At 45.0% G+C, this 15,830-nt stretch overlaps 1 protein-coding gene across 1 annotated transcript in view; it reads left to right on the forward strand.

Moving 5' to 3' along the window:
- CRB1 (crumbs cell polarity complex component 1) overlaps positions 1–15,830 on the forward strand; it is a 143,795-nt gene that overhangs the window by 82,042 nt on the left and 45,923 nt on the right. The window contains exon 7 of the mRNA XM_068985794.1: positions 9,048–10,007. Coding sequence (XP_068841895.1) covers positions 9,048–10,007 — 960 coding nt within the window. The remainder of the gene's footprint in view (positions 1–9,047; positions 10,008–15,830) is intronic.

Below are 15,830 nucleotides of genomic sequence, written 5' to 3' on the forward strand. Positions count from 1 at the left end.
GTGGCTTCGCATTGCGGCGGCTTCTCTTGCTGTGGAGAGCAAACTCCAGGCGTGAGGGCGACAAGAGTGGCGGCTCCCGGGCTCTGGAGCACAGGTTCGGTAGTTGTGGCATGTGGGAACCTCCCAGAGCAGGGATTGAACCCCCTGAACCCCTGAACAAGTCACCAGAGAAGCCCCCTGGCAGATTTTTAGGCTTAGATATCCTGGTGGCTTAGATGTTAAAGCATCTGCCTGGAATGTGGGAGACCCAGGTTCAATCCCTGGGTCAGGAAGATCCCCTGGAGAAGGAAATGGCAACCCACTCCAGTACTCTTGCCTGGAGAATCCCATAGAGGGGGGAGCCTGGTAGGCTACAGTCCATGGGGTCGCAAAGAGTCGGACATGACTGAGTGACTTCACACATCACACTGACCCACGAGAAGGCACTGATGCCTGTCTCATGACACAGTTACCACCCTTCTCAGGTAATATTTTCATCTTTTCAAGACTTCTAAGAGACCAGGCCTCTACAGAAATTGCTCCAGTGGTAAGGATTTCAGGCCCCAGGGCAGTTCTGTGGCGCTTGATGAGGTCTCAGCCTGTTTTGGCCGAGTGAAACCTCTGCAGATCCTCAGGTCTGTTAAAATAAGAGCAAAACAAAGCCATCAAGCACCAGCTCTAAGTTTGTCCCAAACACCTCACCTGTTTAAATTGTCCTGTTGCACAGCATCAAATGCCATCATACTTAAGACGAACAAAGCAGAGTCTTTTTTTCTTTTTTTCCACAGAGAAGTGGAATTGAAGCCTGGGAGCATCACACAAATAACTGGCCACAATCTGTGAAGTCTGATGAAAACCCCTGCTGTTTCCATAGTTTCTCTTTGCCAGTGCCCTGCATAGACGTTCAGTAGATTCGAAGCTGCCATAAATTTTCTAACTGCTGTTCAAAAGCAAAATAGGGGGAAAAATGAAAACAAAAACCATTTTCATTGTTGTCAAGAAAAAATAAAATCGATCTCTAATGGTCCATGATGGAAGTTACCAAAAATTCCAGTCTGTCTGTCAAGCCCCCCAAACGCATCCTTCTGTGATAGAGGTGGCAGTGTGCTTGTCAACGTTTGCTCTCGGGACTTAGAAAGGGGAGGCGCCAGAACTAGGGAGAGACTAAGGCTGTAACAGGTCTACTTGGTAAGCAGCACAGATGGGTCACACTAAGCCCCACTGATCCAGCACCCAGACTAAGTCCCACAGCCTCTGCCTGAAGGAAGAAGGTGACACACTTTTGGAAAATGGTAGAAAACCGTCAGAAACTGGTCCTGTCAACCTAGCAGGTGTTTGGATGGATACCCCTTTTTCTACAGGAAAATGTTTGGAGCCAGGACCCAAGGTTTTCACATTTTAATGGCAATGCTCATAGGTAACTCACTCTTTTCTTATTATTTGTATAAGGTGATTGGTACCATTGTTACAGTGTTTAAGATGGTTATTTGGCAGCTAGTGTTAATGCTATATTAGAGATTACTGTCAACTGAAACTTATGAGTTTTGAGTAACAGAAAGTAATGAGTACAGGGAATATTTAGGCAATGAGTCCTTGGACTTTAATTTTTTCTTGATTTCTATTAAAATGAAACACCTGAGTCATTTAAAATGAAGAAAGATAAACTTACTTATATATAAGTTTTTGTAGAAATAATTTTCTATTAGATATTTCATTAGCTATGACTTTCTGTAAAGTGGGAATATAGCAAAGGGTCATTGAAGAGTTCATGATATTTATATTAAACATAAAGTCTATGTCCTTTTTATCCTTGAATATAATTTATTATTGTGTAAATGTGGGGTATTCCAGATAATATGAATTTTCCCTATCTTATTTTTAAATATAATCATCATAGAATCAGATATTCAAATAAAAGAACTTTAGAAAAATAAAAGGAAGTTACCTTTTTGAATTAAATGAATAGATTTCACATAGACAACATAACAGCTTTAAGCAATCCACCTTGTTCTATAAATACAAGGACCTAAATAACCAATTCATTGTCAACTAAAATACCCATTAAGAAGACAGTGACACAGGTAATCCTACAAATATTCCTTAATCCTTTTATCTTGATTGACAGCAGACATTCTTTGCCAAGCTAGTCAAATAGCCAATAAAAGAAGTTTCAGTCTCTCTTCCCATTTTAATTTCTAGGTTCATGAAATAAATATGCCTAACCTTACTTTATGTTGGAGATGTCAACAGAACAGATTTTAAGCAAAGTGAAAGCATAAATTACCTTTCTACTTTTAATATCTAATTCTTCTTACTTTCTTCAGACTATTGACCTAAATATTGACCTTTCTTCAGACCTGTTGACCCAGACTTTCTCTCTTTTTTCCCCATGATGGTAGTAAAATCTAAAACTAGTTTTTCTTGTTTATATTTAGAGGAAACACATACTAATAATCAAGTGATTGGTAGTTATTTTGTGGAAGATTAAATCTATAAATTTTAGGAGCTGCAAGATAAAATACAGTCAGCAACCATAAAGAAATATCCCTCTCTGTACTTATTTGCTGACCAGAGATAAACGCAAGGCGACTGTAATGATAAAGAAGGAAGTGTCTGATTCCAGGCCCTCCTCATCTCAGGTGCGGGTGATTCTCACAGCTGCCTCGTGTCTTCCCATCTCTGGTTTCTTCCCACTTCACTCTGGTACAGATCCCGTGGGATGGGTCTGCTAGGCGGGCAGAGCAGGGAGGAGGAGTCCAGAACGGCGGTGGCCACAGACAAGGAAGGGAAAAGCCCACGAAGATGAAACAAAAGAAGGTCCGAGGACCGGAGTGAGGACCTCAGGTGAAACAAGCAACACTCCTGGCTGGCCCAGTTTACACAGGACAGGCCCGGGGGAGAAAAACGATAAACAGAGGAGCCAGAGCCAGCTCTCTCTCTCCCTCCCGGGCGCTGGGGCGCTCTTCTCCTCGTGTCTTTAGATCGACGTGCCCTCACGCCTCGAAGATGGATTTTCCTGCTATCTTCTAAATAAAATAGAGCTGTAACACTGAGCTGTAACACTGATTTGTCTAAGAGCTATACCACGGTCCATGTGAGACCTGAGAGCTATAACACGGTCTATCCAAGACCTGAGAGCTGTGACTCGCCGAGGGGGCTTTAATGTCCGTCCCTCCAAATCTTTGTTGTGACGAGACAAAGAATCGAGGAACATACACTCGCGTGACAGGTCCTGATAACTACCAGCTTAATCCCCATTGCCTTCCAAAAATTAATTAATGAAACAAAACGCCCTCAATGCCAGACCTGCTCCAATCTGGCTACATTTAATCTTTCTAACTTGATTTTCCTGCATAAATCCTCCATGCCAACTAGATTGCCAAGCGCACTGTCACTTCTAAACGTCTAATGGTTTTCCATGAAACAGTTTTTGCTGATTCGGTTAAGTCTGCATGTGTCTTTGCCAATCTGATCCATACTTGAAAACCTGTCTTAAATTCTACCTACAAAATCTTCCCAATCCAGCCCATCCTGAAGATCGCTCTCTCTCCAGAGCAGCCGTTGTTCATACCATTCACTTGGGACCCATTATACCCTGTTCAGTGTTCTCTCTAATGTTGTCTTAATTTACAATTTCATTTAATTTTTTCACACATTTGTCTTATTTTTCCATTAAACTAGTGAGGACAGGGGTCAGTTTTTATTCCATGTTATCCATAGTGTTTTTTATATGCAGTAGATATGTAATCAATATCTATTGATTGATTTGATTTAAAATTTTTAGTTTTCACAACTAAAGATTTACAACAATCTCTCATTCAACGTTTTTTCCTTAAAACCTGACTTGTTGGTCAGTCACTCAGTCATGTCCAACTCTTTCCAACCCCGTGGACTACAGCACCCCAGGCTTCCCTGTCCTTCACTGTCTCCTGGAGTTTGCTTAAATTTATGTTCATTGAGTCGATGATGCCATCCAACCTTCTCATCTTCTGTCACCCCCTTCTCCTCCTACTCTCAAGCTTTCTCAGCATCTGGGTCTTTTGCAATGAGTTGGCTGTTTGCATCAGGTGGCCAAAGTACTGGAGCTTCAGTTTCAGCATCAGTCCTTCCAATGAATATTCAGGGTTGATTTCCTTTAGGATTGACTCGTTTGATCTCCTTGCACTCCAAGGGACTCTCAGGAGTCTTCTCCACCACAGTTCAAAAGCATCAGTTCTTTGGTGTCCAGTCTTCTTCATGGTCCAACTCTCACGTCTGCACATGACTCCTGGGAAAACCATAGCTTTGACTATATAGACGTTTGTCAGCAAAGTGATGTCTCTGCTTTTTAATACCCTGTCTAGGTTTGTCATAGCTTTTCTTCCAAGGAGCAAGTGTCTTTTAATTTTATGGCTGTAGTCACCATCCACAGTGACTTTGGAACCCAAGAAAATAAAATCTGTCTTGGCTAAATCTTCTCAAATGTTCCCCTGGTTTGATCCTCACTTAATATCCATACATTCTTTGAGAACCTGCTATACGCAATGCATTTTCTGTATTTGCATAAATACAAGTTTTCTTATTCTGCTATGCCGTAAGCATACTGAAGCCTGGCCTGTGTCTTCTGCTTTGTGTCTCTCACGATCCTCTGTGAGGCTCAGAATAGGTGTCTTATAAATTTAAGAAAACAGTAAAGTAAAACTTCTACTAAGGGGTCAAAAAAGACTTCCCAGGTGGTAAAACGCCCATCTGCCAATGCAGGAGACATAAGAGACACAGGTTCGATCCCTGGGTTGGGAAGGTCCCCTGGAGGAGGGCATGGCAACCCACTCCAGTGTTCTTGTCTGAAGAATCCCATGGATGGAGGAGCCTGCTGGGCTACAGTCTATACCCTTGCAAAGGGTAGGACAAAACTTAGCAGCCTGTCGCTCCTCAGAGTAGCAGTGACTTAGCACAGCAGATCACAATGGGTCTAAATATGGTTGCTTCAGGAACCAACATGAATTTTGAGAGACTATAATGCAGAATGTTAAAATCAAGACAGAAGACAGACTTTAGGCTCATTTCAAGGTTCTGTGAAAGCTCCCAGGAGGCAGCTTGAAGGAGCAAGTCTGTGCAGAGATTTCTCTGGATAAACTGGCCGCTATGCCAAGCTGGAGCCCAGCCCTCATGTGCCAGGTTGGGGGTTACATTCTCACCACAACCAGCCAGAGTGGCTCCAAGGAGACTGCAGTCTCACATAATTTGTGGGGATGAGCAGGAGCGGCAACTTAGCCTAGATTCTCCACCTACCCGAGGAACCTAGAGGCGAAAGGGCATGCCTGGGGCCGCAGGAGAAGGAGAGGAGGGCGAAGGGGATGCTGCTGGGCTGGGCTGGGCAGCGACCGCTTCCCCTCCACTTGTGAAGCAAAGCCCGTGGACCTGGGGTTCTTAGGGAATCACAGGAGGGGTGGCAGCCAGTGGCCAGTGTGAAATGGGTCCTGGTCCGTCTTAGAAGGTTCAGGAACGCCAACGGACAAACTGAGTGGGTGAAGTGAAGTAAACCTCAGGAAATCCATGGGGAAGGGGCTGGTGGAGGGGCAACTTGAGAGCAAGGCCTGCTGGGCAGCTCTCTGGGGTCTTCACTGGAGCATCGGAGACCAAGGACCCAGCAAAGAGCCCCCGGAATAAGTCCCCCTGAAGCACGTGCCAGTCTCAGGGAGCGTGAAGCATGCACTGCCAGCACCCGGCAGGGAATACCTTCTGAACCCTTCTGACACTCAGGCAGAAGTCCAGAAGGGTAGGGGGGTGGAGTGGAGGGAAAAAGAAGGGGGAACTCCTCAAGTCATTTCCAAGATAGCCTGAAGTCCACCTAGCAGATGGAGAAAGAAGATTCAATTCTGAAATGTACTGAAACTTCACTGTTCTTATGACTATTTAGCATCGGTGTTCAAAATATGACCTTAAGACTATTATTACTCAAGGCTGAGCAGAAAAGACTTGGAGTCTGCTGGAGATTTTATCCAAGCTTTTACCCTCCACTCCATTAAATATGTTGAAAGGCACAATGGGTGGGGGCAAGGTGTTTCACTTATATGATTATGACTAATGAGTTGTTCAGTATTCCTCTTAATTAAATGCTTGCAGATTAATTTTTTCTGTGCTTAAAATCCTGTGAGAATCAAATCTAAGTAAAATATCTAACAACAAAGTTTTAGAAGACCTTTTTGGAAGTTCAGTTAAATGCAACTTGCATTAGAACTCTCCTTTAGAATGTAGCCTGTAATTCCTATGTCAGTTCTCTATTACCTATAAGGATGATTATTTTTTGATTGCTTGTTCAGTCACCAAGTTATGACTGACTCTTTGTGACCCCATGGACTGCAGCATGCTAGGATTCCTTGTCCTTCACTATCTCCCGGAGTTTGTCCAAGATTTTGTCCATCGAATCGATGATGCCATCCAACCATCTCATCCTCTGCCACCCGCTTCTCCTGCCCTCAACCTTTCCCAGCATCAGGGTTTTTTCCAATGAGCCAGCTCTTTGCATCAGGTAGCCAAAGCACTAGAGCTTCAGCTTCAGCATCAGTCCTTCCAATGAATATTCAGGGTTAAGTTCCTTTAGGATTGACCTCTTTGATCTCCTTGCTATTGAAGGACTCTCAAGAGTCTTCTCCAGCACCGCAATGCAAAAGCATCAGTTCTTCAGTGTTCTACTTTCTTTCTGGTCCAGCTCTCACATCCATACATGACCACTGGAAAGACCATGGCCTTGACTATTATGCACCTTTGTTGGCAAAGTGATGTCTTTGCACTTTAATATGCTATCTAGGCTTGTGATAGTTTTCCTGCCAAGAAGTAATCGCCTTGATTTCATGGCTGCAGTCACCATCTGCAGGGATTTTAGAGCCCAACAAGAGGAAGTCTAGGATGATTCTATATTATAGCCAACAAATCCATTTGATTTCATTTTACTTTGTCTACTCATCCAGTTTCTTTTCTAACACATACCTGCTCAGCCCCGTGCAGGGACTGTTGGAGACCCTAAGATTGTGGTATGTTCCCTCTTTTCATGGAGCTTGAAGTACTTTTGGATTAACGAAATTGTATGAAAGCAATCCAAGTAGAGTGAAATATAAGTACAATAGGGTCTAAACACATGGTGCCTAGGTGGCCAGGGGCACAGATTAACATCGGATAAATTTACCTGAAAATAGACACAAAACGAGCACTTTGGGCTTTGGATTAGATGAGGATAAGTTCAATATGAACATTTTAGTCAGCTTACAATGGTCATCATTAATCAATTCATTTAAAAATTAGTTTCCAAGCGCCAAACATGGTGCAGGCATCGTGCGTGGTTTAGACATGGACTGTTGAACAGGACAGCTTCCCTTCTCTCATGAAGAGTGAGACTGCAGCCTAACATGCTGTCCCAGTAAACCTCTCATTATGGAGAGCCGTACAATTTGTCAGTCACTCCATATGCCCACCCTTTCTAAATGGTCTCTCTCAATGATGATAGTGCGACTTGATTTGGTCATGAGAGAATAATCCCTTTTGTACTGCATTTTAATTACAGCTAACACGTATGGAGTAGTTATTTATATATCAAGCAATGTTAAGAGCATCCAGTGTGTCTTAACTCAATCTTGAAAAAGCCCTGTGCTGCAGGTACTATTATTAGCCCCGTTTTGTAGATCAGAAGACCTAGACACAAAAAGTAAATGTAACTTGCTCACTGCCTTAGCTGGGATTCAAACCCGGCTTTATCAATATGGGAGCCTTTGAGTAAATTTTAAAAGCAGGCATTTAGGTATGGAGTTCATTGGGAAAGTTAGACAGACATGTTAGTAATAACAATAAGCAGGAATGCACTAAATTATCAATTAAAAAGAGAAAGTGCATTTTAAAAACCAGATTGTATAAGTGCTTTGGAATTTAGACACCAGTCTTTCTAAGCTTCGAAACTGCCTGTGAAAGAGAGCTGAGCCCGTCTGCCCTGAAAGCCTCTGGATCTTTCAGTAAGCACAGACACATCACGTGGGTGACGGTGTTGGCAACGCTGTGTAAGTGCCACACGCATGGAAGTTTCTGTCAGCACCGTTTGTGCATTTGAACTTCATCAAAAAGCAGCAGCCATCACTCTCACACAGTGTTATGTTTCTTTTTGTTACTTGGATTAAATGAATCCTATTAGAATTCTAACAGAATTCACTTAATGAGCTCTCTAATTAGGTATCAAAAATTTTTTTGACTTGAGAGTCAGGAAGAAGAGTAAAGAAAGTGAAGGAGCTAGAAGCCAGGGCTTGCTGGACAGATTTCACGGCTTATGTTGGAATCCTGGTGAGCAGGAGAGGGGCCCCTCCATTCTCCTCAGAAGCCTCTGCAGAGAGAGGTGTGTGCGCTGTCTATGGGTCTAGGGATTATGTTCTTCTTCTCTAGTTGCTGAGTCGTGTCCAGCTCTTTGCGAGCCTGTGGACTGTAGCGGCCAGGCTCCTCTCTCCGTGGGGTTTCCCAGGCAACAATACTGGAGTGGGTTGCCATTTCCTTCTCCAGGGCTCCTTCCTGACCCAGGGGTCACACTTACCTCTCCTGCACTGGCAGGCAGATTCTTTACCATCTGAGCCACCAGGGAGGCTTCTAGGGATTTTGGGGAGCTGCCAAAAAATAGAGAAGGCAGATCGTTGCTCCCAAGTGGAACAGAGTGAAGTTGCCAGCCCAGGGCAGCATAAACCATATCTGGGAATTAAGTCCCCAAACAAATAGTTTGTATCTAGATTTGATCCCAATAGCAATCTCTCTCTTTAAAAAAAATGTTATGATATTCAGTGTTGCATATGTGTCTGTCGGTGGTAATTTGAGTCAGCCACTCTACATGGCAAGGAGCCGATTTCTAGAGGAAGAATTCCAGGCTTGCTGTGACGGCACTTCCATGCCCCTCACAGGCAGAATGATGGCATCCTCGATCATGATTCACACTTCTCTCTGTCGCAGCCCTAAACCTGAGCCCGTCTGCCCCTCCGCAAGATTCCACATGAAGATGACGTGAGGTGTCTGTGTTCGATCTGACTGTATGTAACTCAGATCTGTTCTCTGTCCTTGAACAGGAGTCCACTGTGAAGAGGACGTGGACGAGTGCTCGTCCAGCCCTTGCCGCAACGGGGGCACATGTGAGAACTCGCCTGAGGGTTACGCTTGCCGCTGCCCGTTTGCTCCCCGTTCTGGAGTCTTCTTTGGAGGCAGGGACTGCTCTGATATTCTCCTGGGCTGTGCCGATCATCCATGTCTAAACAACGGGACATGCGTCCCCCACGTCCACGACGGCCGGCACGGATTTGACTGCCTGTGCCCTGCTGGCTACACCGGGTCACGGTGTGGAACTGTCACCACGCTGTCCTTTGAGGGCACCGGCTTCCTGTGGGTCTCAAGTGGCTCAGCTCTGACCCAGGACTCAGGCTGTACCATAGCCCTCAGGTTCCAGACCGTCCAGCCGGCGGCCCTGCTGCTCTTCCGGGGTGACCAGGACGCGTTTGTGATGCTGGAGGTGCTGGCTGGCTTCGTCCACTTGACCGTTCAAGTTGGCGATCGGCCAAAGGTGGTCCTGCTCATCCCCCACGACACCAGCGACGGAGGGTGGCACGCGGTGGAGGCGACGTTTGCAGAGGCTGTGACCCTCGCCCTACGTGACGACTCTTGCATGGGGACATGCATCGCTACGGCTCCTTCTCCGTTTGAAAGTGCTGGGTCATCAGTGTGTGCTCTCCAGAACTCCTTTTTAGGGGGTTTGCCAGAGGGAAGAGCCCACAGTGATGATGCCTTGTTTAACGTCTATAAGAGGCCATCCACACCTTCGCTCGTAGGCTGCCTCCAAGACGTGCACCTGGACTCGAATGCCATCACTGCAGAGAGCATCTCATCCGACCAGTCTCTGAACGTCAGGGCAGGCTGTGCCCGAAAGGACTGGTGTGAGAGCCAGCCTTGTCACAACAGAGGACGCTGCCTCAACCTGTGGCTCGGTCACCAGTGTGAGTGCTACCGGCCCTACCGCGGCCACGGCTGTCGCGGAGGTGAGGGGGCTGGGGGCGTAACGGCCAGGCTGCTCCTGGCGGTGATGACCCCGCAGGACGCTGCTGCTGGCTGCCCGCCGACGGGAAACGGAGCAGGCTGGGGGTGTGCACTAGCTCCATCTCAGTGATCGCGTCCCACGCCAGGGTTTCAGCCACGCAGAGGAGTGAAAACTAAGCCCAAAGCTCCCATCCAAGCGGGTTTCCTTCTTGGTGTTTACAAAGTGCTGCTATAATCTTATCATTTGTGGTGTACCAGAAATTTCTTGTATATTTTACTTGAAAGGGAAGCAGGCTTTTTGAAGAATAGGCCATGAAACTAGTCAATGCCAAGTCCTAGCTCAATGGCTCGTGTGTAGTAGGTGTTTCTTTCCTAAGAAACAGTTACTTTCTTGCCCTCCTTTCTATGCAGTTCACACTTGCTCCAAAATTGTGCCTCAGTTTAGCACTTTTATAAACCACCAGTTTTATTCAAAGGTGTATTTTAAGAGTTGCATTGGAGAAAACAGGTATTCTACTTACGTGTCCAAGAAAGAAAATATTTTTAAAAAGTAACAACATGGAAACTGGGTAGATGCCATAAACTAATTGATTTAATTTCTCCAGCAGATGAGTTTGAAATGCACTTCAAAAGCCTTACTTCCAACATCGTTCCAAAGATTGCTGTTGATAGTGATCAATACATACCTGTTTCTTTTTATTATGATTCTTTTGCGCTGAAAATGTCGGAAAGGTAATTGCAACAGACTGCTTTGAAGTGCAGCTGTAATTCACCCCAAGATTTGAGAGTTATTTGAAAAAGGACGACATCTGGTAAATAGTCTTCTGTGTTTTATATGAAGTGAAATTGAAACCAGCCTTGGTCTATACCCTACTCCATGTATGAAGGGCTGAGAATTATTAGACACTATTCATGGGTCTCCCCCTGACCACAATATTCATTACAAATCACGGACCTGCTTGACAATGAGGTCTGGCATCTACTAGCTCTAAGTAATATTTTAAATGGAATGGCAAGTTGTTTTGAGATTTTTTTTAAAGGAGAAAGGGAGAGATTATACTGCAGCAATGTTCAGTTTTTGAAGAAAAGTCTAATTGACCCAAGGCAATATTTTTCCTACATATACAAAATAACAAACAGATGCTGAGTCATTTTGACCAGCTTCCAAGTGCAGTGACCCATGAGGTTACTACTGACTGCAGTGATGCTAACTGTCCTGGTAAATAGATTCAAGAGATGCCAGTCTTGTGGGTTCTGGTTTGCTTTATTTTTTCCAACTTGGAAAACTCAGTCTTGAAACCCAGTTCCTGAGTTGGTTACCTGTCCCCTGTCTTCCTCCAAGTTCCTTCTCCCCCACCCTGCTGCCCCCACCCCTCTACTATTTGAAACTGGTTAATCCTCATGAAAAAGCTTCAGAAGATATCTCCTTAGGGAGTAAGTTCTGTAAAGTCTCTTTCTGAACTTCTTGGTGTAAGTTTAAGAAAAGTTATATTTCGGATATCACCTCTTAGTCATAAATTCAAAGCATCCTTGTGTGCATTCTGTCAGCTCAGTTGAGTCTCACTCTTTGTGACCCTATGGACTGTAGCCTGCAAGGCTCTTCTGCCCATGGGATTCTCCAGGCAACAATACTGGAGTGGGTTGCCATGCCCTTCTCCAGGGGATCTTCCTGACCCAAGGATCAAACCCACATCTCTTAGGTCTCCTACATTGGAAGGCAGATTCTTTACTACTAGTGCCACCTGAGAAGCCTCAAAGTGTCCTGTATTTGCTGTCATCTTTGAGGAATGTTTGCTGGGGAGTTTATCCCATCACAGAAGATGCTTGCAAGCTCTATGGGACAACCTTGAATCTTTCTGTCATTGTACATAGACGTTCAGGAGGGAGGAGATGTGCTAAAAAGTACAAGGTGAACTTCACCCAGGTCTTGATCCCGGCTCAGCATTTCCCAAACATGGTACCCATTGCAAGGAACAGACAGACTGGATGGAGAATTTAGCTGGCTGACTACACATGGAAGACAGAGGGGCTTCCTGCATTGTAAAGCTGATCATTTAAAAATAATCAAGTGTCTCAATAAGAAGAGTTCAGAGAAAATTTTCTCAGAACTTGTCTGCAACTGTCTATGCTTCCTTAGAAGCATAGACATGATTCCTTAGGCATCATTTTTTGATGCTCCATATCAGTGTTATCTTGTCATCCTGGCTGTATCCAGGAACAGGGAGCTTCCAAGATACTGTTCAGTATAACATGTCACTGATCTCATTCCTTCTAGAGGATGTTTCATTAACAGAGGCAATTGACATATGTTTTATCTCCAGTTATATACCTAAACTTTGAGACTCTTACCCTCTTGGAATTAGAGCTTCTCAGGCATAGGATGTGCTTCACTCCATGACTGAATTTCTTACAGCTGTGCATGCCAAGTGTAGTGGCCCAGAACTCTGCTTATGCAAAGCCAGGTGTGAGAACCCATTCATCCTCCATCTTCCTAGAAATCCCCTAAAAGTTGTTTCTTGGTCCTGAAATAATGCAAGATGACCTACCCTTCCATTCATTGGCTGCATTGTAACTCTTGGAGCCAATGCCAATCTTGCTCACTTGTGTTCTCCATGAGAACACAAATATTTGGAGACAAGTCTTGTACTATCCAGGCCGTCATGCCTATCATGCTAAACACACCCAGCTTCTTCCAATGCTTTCCATAGGGGCTCATTTTCAGACCCTCCATTGGTTGCTTGCTTGCTTGGGAATAAATGTGCTTATCTGGCTCCTAGCTGGGTCTGAGAGTGCAGAGTGCCATGGGACTGTGACCTTCTCACTCTGGAGAACATTCTTCTGTTCTGCAGCTTAAGATCACATTGACCTTTGGGCAGCCTCATTCTGCGATAGGCTTACTTTGAGCTGTTCTCACTGATGGTGCTGCAGAATTCTGCTTCTTCCACCCTAAACCAGTGAAGTGCGTTTAGACCCAAGTGGCTTTTATTTATTCTCAATACATTTCTTCTTGTTGCAGTCCATCAATCATTAAAACTTGAAGTTACTTTTCAGCCATATTTGTCATCCCTCTCCAGGACATATCAACAACACATACAAGAATCATTCTTTCCGTGTCCCCAGACGAGTCATGTATGGCGTCAGGTGCTTCTAAAATCATGTACTAAATCATGTGCTCTGACTACGTGCTTGTGACTTCTGAAGATGAACAGGACTGCTGAAGAGTCAAACTTCTGAGAGAAAGAAACCGCTCTGTGTTCTGTCTTTTTAATCTGGATCCACAAAGTGATGCTGTAGGCGTCCCAGGATGACCAGCGGGGACCACCCCTGAGCTGAGCGGTTCTGTGCATTTTCCCAAACCTCGGGAACATCAAGAGCCAGCTTTCCTTATTAAACATTTTATCTCACATGAAAGCACTGCTGTGTGTTCAGAGATGTTAGTCTCTTCAAACAGACCGTTATATCTAACAGCGCGCTTTGAAAGCCACCTGTAGCTCCCTGGAGCGGGTGGTCTCCAAATGCAGATTCGAGCTGTAATGATTCTGTAAGAAATCAAGACGGAATTCTGAAAATGCAGCCTTTTATGTGGGAGGTCTTCAAACACGACGGTTGCCTGAGCAAGTTTCACTGTAGTTCAGCTAAACTAAAATATGTCCCACCTTTGTTCAAACTTCAGTGGAACCATATGACATCATTTAAATACGCTGGAATATGCCGTTTTTCTGGGTCGGACGGGGATGTGAAGGCGTGAAGACGGTAATATCTTTAAGGTGATGCCCTGTCTAGTGCATCAGCGATTTCCAGGTTGCCAAATTCAGCAGTCAGTTTTCAGTCCTCACCTGCCTTGACTGCTCAGCAACCATTACCACAGTTGAATACCCCCTCTTTCTGAAAGGCTTCCCTGGTGGCTCAGCTGGTAAAGAATCCTCCTGCAATGCAGGAGACCCCAGTTCAATTCCTCTTACAGGAAGATTGGCTGGAGAAGAGACAGGCTACCCACTCCAGCATTCTTGGGTTTCCCTGCTGGCTCAGCTGGGAAGGAATCCACCAGCAATGTGGGAGACCTGGGTTCGATCCCTGGGTTGGGAAGATCCCCTGGAGAAGGGAAAGGCTACCCACTCCAGTATTCTGGCCTGGAGAATTCCTGGACTGTATAGTCCCTGGGGTCACAAAGAGTCGGAAATGACTGAGTGGCTTTCACTTTCACTCTGCTTTTCCTCCTGAAAGCCCTTCCTTCCCTGGGCTGGGGGGCACCACCGTCTGGGTTCTCTTTCTATCTTACTCATTTATCGGCTCCTTTACCTCCAGGTGTCTGATGCTTAAGGGCTCAGTTCTTGGACCTCTTCTCTCTCTACATTGATGTTCTTGGTGATCGTATCTGGTCTTGTGGCTAGAAAGCCATGTGTACGCTGGTAAATCCGAAATTACCATGGCTCGCGCCAAATGTCTTCCCTGAACCTCTGTATCTAACTGCTGACTAGACACTTCCACCTGGATATCTAATAGGACGTCTTAAATTTACTGTGGAATCCCATTCCTCCCCCACCCAAATCCATTCCTCCTGTTTTCTTCTCCATCTCTGCAAATAGAAACTCTATGCTTCTAGTTACTTAGACCAGACTCCTTGGAGATGAACTTGCCCCAGAAGATCCTGTTGGTCCTACCAACACATTTCCAGAATCTGATCACTTCTCCCCATCTCCACCAAGCTACCGTCATTTCTTTCCTGCATTTCTGCAATAATATCTCTCCTTTCTTTGGGGTTTTGCTCAAATAGTACCTTCTCAGAGCTCTTCCCTGACCACTCCATTTAAAATGCTGACTCCACTTCCACCCCCAGCTCTCTGTAATCCCATTGTCTGCTTGATTTATTTTATACCAAAGAAACTGTCACCACTTCACATACCACATAACCTCTACCCAGCTGGAAAATAAGCTTTAGGAGTACGAAAGCTTTTGTTTCTACTGTATCATCGATGCTTTTGAAGGTCCGCGTCCATTCATTTTCATGCTCCTCAAGGTTTTCTTGTGGTGAGGCACACCCGTAGTGTCGCCACGTCCGTGCATTAGAAACCTCTGTGTCCCCAGGAGATGTTGGGGACTCAACTCAGCTTTGTCCAACTTCTGTGTGCTCCATGCCTTTCCTTTACCCACCAAGGACCACAGGAGGAAGAGTCCTCCTCTTCGTTTGTTCAGCTGCCTCACCTCCTCTTATTATCAGGACCATCTTCGCAAGCGAGGATTTGCCAGTCTAGTTCTTGATTTCTTTCCTTTGCAAGGAATAATTAGGTTTAATGCCACTTGCTTGAGGATGCTCCCCGTATAGCAAAGACGACAGTTGCTCCAAGAGTCTGCTTAATGTCCTGGAGGAAGAGCTCTTGCTCCCCAGACTTCTCCAAGCCAAGTCGGAGCAGAGTAGGATCTGGTCTCCCACCTTTTAGTCCCACCTCTTCAGGACAGTGAGGAGGAGGCGCAGAGTTTCATCACTGCAGAAATCTTCTCTTCCTCCTTGTGATCAGTGGACCTCGACTATAAACTGTACACCGAAATCTAAATTTAGAATAAAGTAAACCCACAAATTCAGAAAGTCAGGCTAAATTGTCATTCTGTTGAATAAGTCTGTCATGAACTTTAAAAAATATGGCTGTATTTGTGCACATATATATATATATATATATATATATATTCATTACGGGCATCCCCGATGGCTCAGTGGTAAAGAATCCACCAGACAATGCAGGAAATATGGGTTCAATCCCTGTGTCATGAAGATCCCCTGGAGAAAGAAAAGACCACCCACTCCAGTATTCTTGCCTGCCTGAGAAATC

This window comes from Capricornis sumatraensis, chromosome 14 (genome assembly GCF_032405125.1).
Source record: "Capricornis sumatraensis isolate serow.1 chromosome 14, serow.2, whole genome shotgun sequence".
NCBI classification, from domain to species: domain Eukaryota; kingdom Metazoa; phylum Chordata; class Mammalia; order Artiodactyla; family Bovidae; genus Capricornis; species Capricornis sumatraensis.